Here is a 3,025-nt window from a genome sequence, read left to right on the forward strand (position 1 = left end):
GGGAACTGGTTCTATTTAAATCATTTCTACAGTTCCAAGACTCTTCACCAGATATTACTCTGTGAACCCATGAACACCAATAGCAAGGTTTAAGCTACTGCCTACAGGTCCTCCATTGTTATGAGTTTTGGATGGTTACTGGTGCTTGTGGATAATCACTGCTCCAGATTCCCATGTATAATAAAGTTCCTGGTCTTAAGATTGAGGGGCAGCCCCTTCCATTGTCCCTGGAAGTGACTCAGGTGGAAAAGTCTGAGTGTTGTAGGACTTCCAGGACATTTTCTTTTCTTTTATAAAAATTAATTTTATTGAGAAACAAATAGCAATGAGACAGTTTCAGAACAAGTTAGTAGGACAGTTACAGGACTACTGGACTATATTGGATTATTTTGCTGAATTCACACACCTACAATATTTAAATGCTGTTTTCATCGGTGTCTTCTGATGAGTCTCTTCATGAAGTTTCAGGGTCTCTGGTGTCCAGGTCATGTCAATTCTGTGTCCACAATGATTGTACAGTGGCCAGGCTTATCTGTGTCACTGTTTTCAGACTCCCTGGCCAGCCCCAGATGGACTGTGGCCCTTGCTCCTGTCACATCTGATCTCTCTCTTTGTGGCCCTACTTTTGCTGTAACTTACCTCAAATTGATTGTTTCGACTAAGATATGTCTCATGTTTCCAATATCCTTGGTAGGTTTTTTTTCTGTATGTATAATTTCACATATTTTAATATTTATAAAGTTGCACAAGATATTTGTTTTCACCACAGCTCAATAGCTCGAGGGTCTATTTGGGATTAATTTGTCATGCTATTTGCAAAAGTCAAATTAACATTTTCCTACAGGCTTATGCTTTATAGTTTGCCTTACCTGAGAATGGAAAGTTTACATTATGAGTATGGTATTTTGAAGTGCATTGACCCAGAGATAGATCTTAGGATTTGCTTTTAGAAATGCAGGTGAGTCCCAAAGTTTGTGAGGGATGGAAGGTGTTGGTTATTCCCTCATTAAAATGAAGGTCTGAGTACTGTGTATGTCTGCTGTGCAGACCTCAGTAGTGGGGAAAGAAGGTCTGTGCAGGGACCCAGCCTGCAGGCATGACCCTGGGCTGAAGCTGGGCTGAGGGCCATTCCTCCAGGTCCCGCATCAGAGCCAGGGATACAGCTTAGCATCATAAGTGTCTTTCTGGCAAGCTCAAGGTCCTGAGTTCAATCCCTGAGTTCAATAAAAAACAAACAAACAAACAAACAAAAAACAGATCCCGCTCTGTCTCTTCTTCCACAGCCACCCAGTGCAAGCACGGCGCTGTGTACGACACCTGTGGCCCAGGCTGTGTGAAGACTTGTGACACCTGGAATGAGATCGGCCCTTGCAACAAGCCGTGTGTGGCAGGCTGCCACTGTCCAGCCGACTTGGTCCTGCACAGGGGGCGATGCATCAAGCCAGTCCTTTGTCCTCAGCGGTGACCTCTGTGCCAGCCATTGAGACTGCAACCTGGAGTCCTTGGCACGGAAGTGCAAGAGCCAGGGAAAGACTGCTGTGTACGTGCCTGACTGTGCACACAGGTACATATGTGTACATATGGAGAGGTATAGATATGTTCAAACATGTCATCGCTCACATGGACTATAGTGCAGTACTGTATGTATATTTTCTGCTATACACAGGTGTAATTTCTAGGATCCTAATCTACAAGCCATTGGAGATTAATCTGCAGCCTCGAGGATGGCTGTGACATCACACACATTTCTCACTCTTAAGGAAGTTTTCTAAGGACCCTCAGCTGCTCACATTGATTTTACCTTGAAGTCAGTGTTTGTCACTGGGGAATATGTTTCACTGGGGAAGGGCACACTTATTTGGAGACGTTTCATGTTTCCAAAGACAGAAACATGTGCCTGAGAGAGATGGCAGAAGACAGGATGGGCCCTGGTGGTGTCTGCAAAGCAAGGGACGGGCTGCTAGACTTCACTGGGTCGTGGTTGGATACTGTTTCCAAAGCTGGCTGCCACCAAGAAATATGGATGGGTCGCTAGGGCACAGCATAAGAGCCCAGTGATTTCCTGCCATCTTGGCAGAGTCCTCCACCTCCTAAGTAGATCTGTGTGCAGGACCACATACGCGTGGTGTGTTGAGATGATGGAGTGTCCAGATGGAATGGTGGTGGCACTGGGTGTGAGGAATTTGTGGAAACTGCTGCACAACAAAAGAAAACTGTCCATGGCTCTGAATCTGAAAGCAGCGCAGTGAGGAGATGGAGGCCCTCTGCCCTGTGGGAAGTACCTGTGTGAAGGGAAAGCCTTCACCTGTCAGAGGGATCCTGCCCAGTGCTGCTTGCTGTGGGAATGTCAGAGCGCTTAGCTGTGGAATCTTACTGAGCAGCCGCTCTCACGTCCTTCCTCCCAGAGAGTGTCCTGCGTGCTTTCTCCAGGTTGCCAGTCATGTTGCTCCCAGTCACTGTGTCATTTTCCTGACCTGATTTCTGTTGAACAAGTAAAATTGTCAACAAAAACAAAACCCACTAAGGTCTAAAAATAGAATGTTCTGCACTGTCTTAAATAAATGTGTTACATTTCAATCAAGTCTTGATATGTCCTGTGTCATGCTTCATAAATTAGGTGTATCAACTTCATGTTAATCCATTTTAACAGTTTATCTCATCATAATAGATAAGCTCCATATTAATTTTTAATTGATAGAACACTATTAATAGGTAATAGAAAAAATGCCTACATTTTGGCAGTCCTAGCAGTAGCCATCTTGTCCAAGACGTGTGTGTCCTTTACATTCACAACACCGAAGGTAACGTGGGCTTCTTGCCACAGCGCTGGAAGCTGTTTGAATAAACTGGATGTAGTCATCACGTGGTGCCGATGGCCACCTGTCTGTCTGCTTCTCATGCCTCCCTCAACATCTTATCCTGTGCTCTGCGCATACACACACACACACACACACACACACACACACACACGCTTTTCATTCTCCTTTCTCTAGGTAGAGCAGGGCTCTGGGCTGGGAGAAGCCCA

General features: G+C 45.3%; 1 protein-coding gene across 1 annotated transcript in view; it reads left to right on the plus strand.

The window, feature by feature from the left end:
• LOC101570005 (BMP-binding endothelial regulator protein) overlaps positions 1-2,263 on the plus strand; it is a 241,952-nt gene extending 239,689 nt beyond the window's left edge. The window contains exon 15 of the mRNA XM_023708096.1: positions 1,284-2,263. Coding sequence (XP_023563864.1) covers positions 1,284-1,465 — 182 coding nt within the window. The 3' untranslated portion in view covers positions 1,466-2,263. The remainder of the gene's footprint in view (positions 1-1,283) is intronic.
• Positions 2,264-3,025: the final 762 nt, after the last annotated feature.

The sequence above is a fragment of the Octodon degus genome, unplaced genomic scaffold (assembly GCF_000260255.1).
Source record: "Octodon degus isolate 3935 unplaced genomic scaffold, OctDeg1.0 scaffold00330, whole genome shotgun sequence".
NCBI classification, from domain to species: Eukaryota; Metazoa; Chordata; class Mammalia; order Rodentia; family Octodontidae; genus Octodon; species Octodon degus.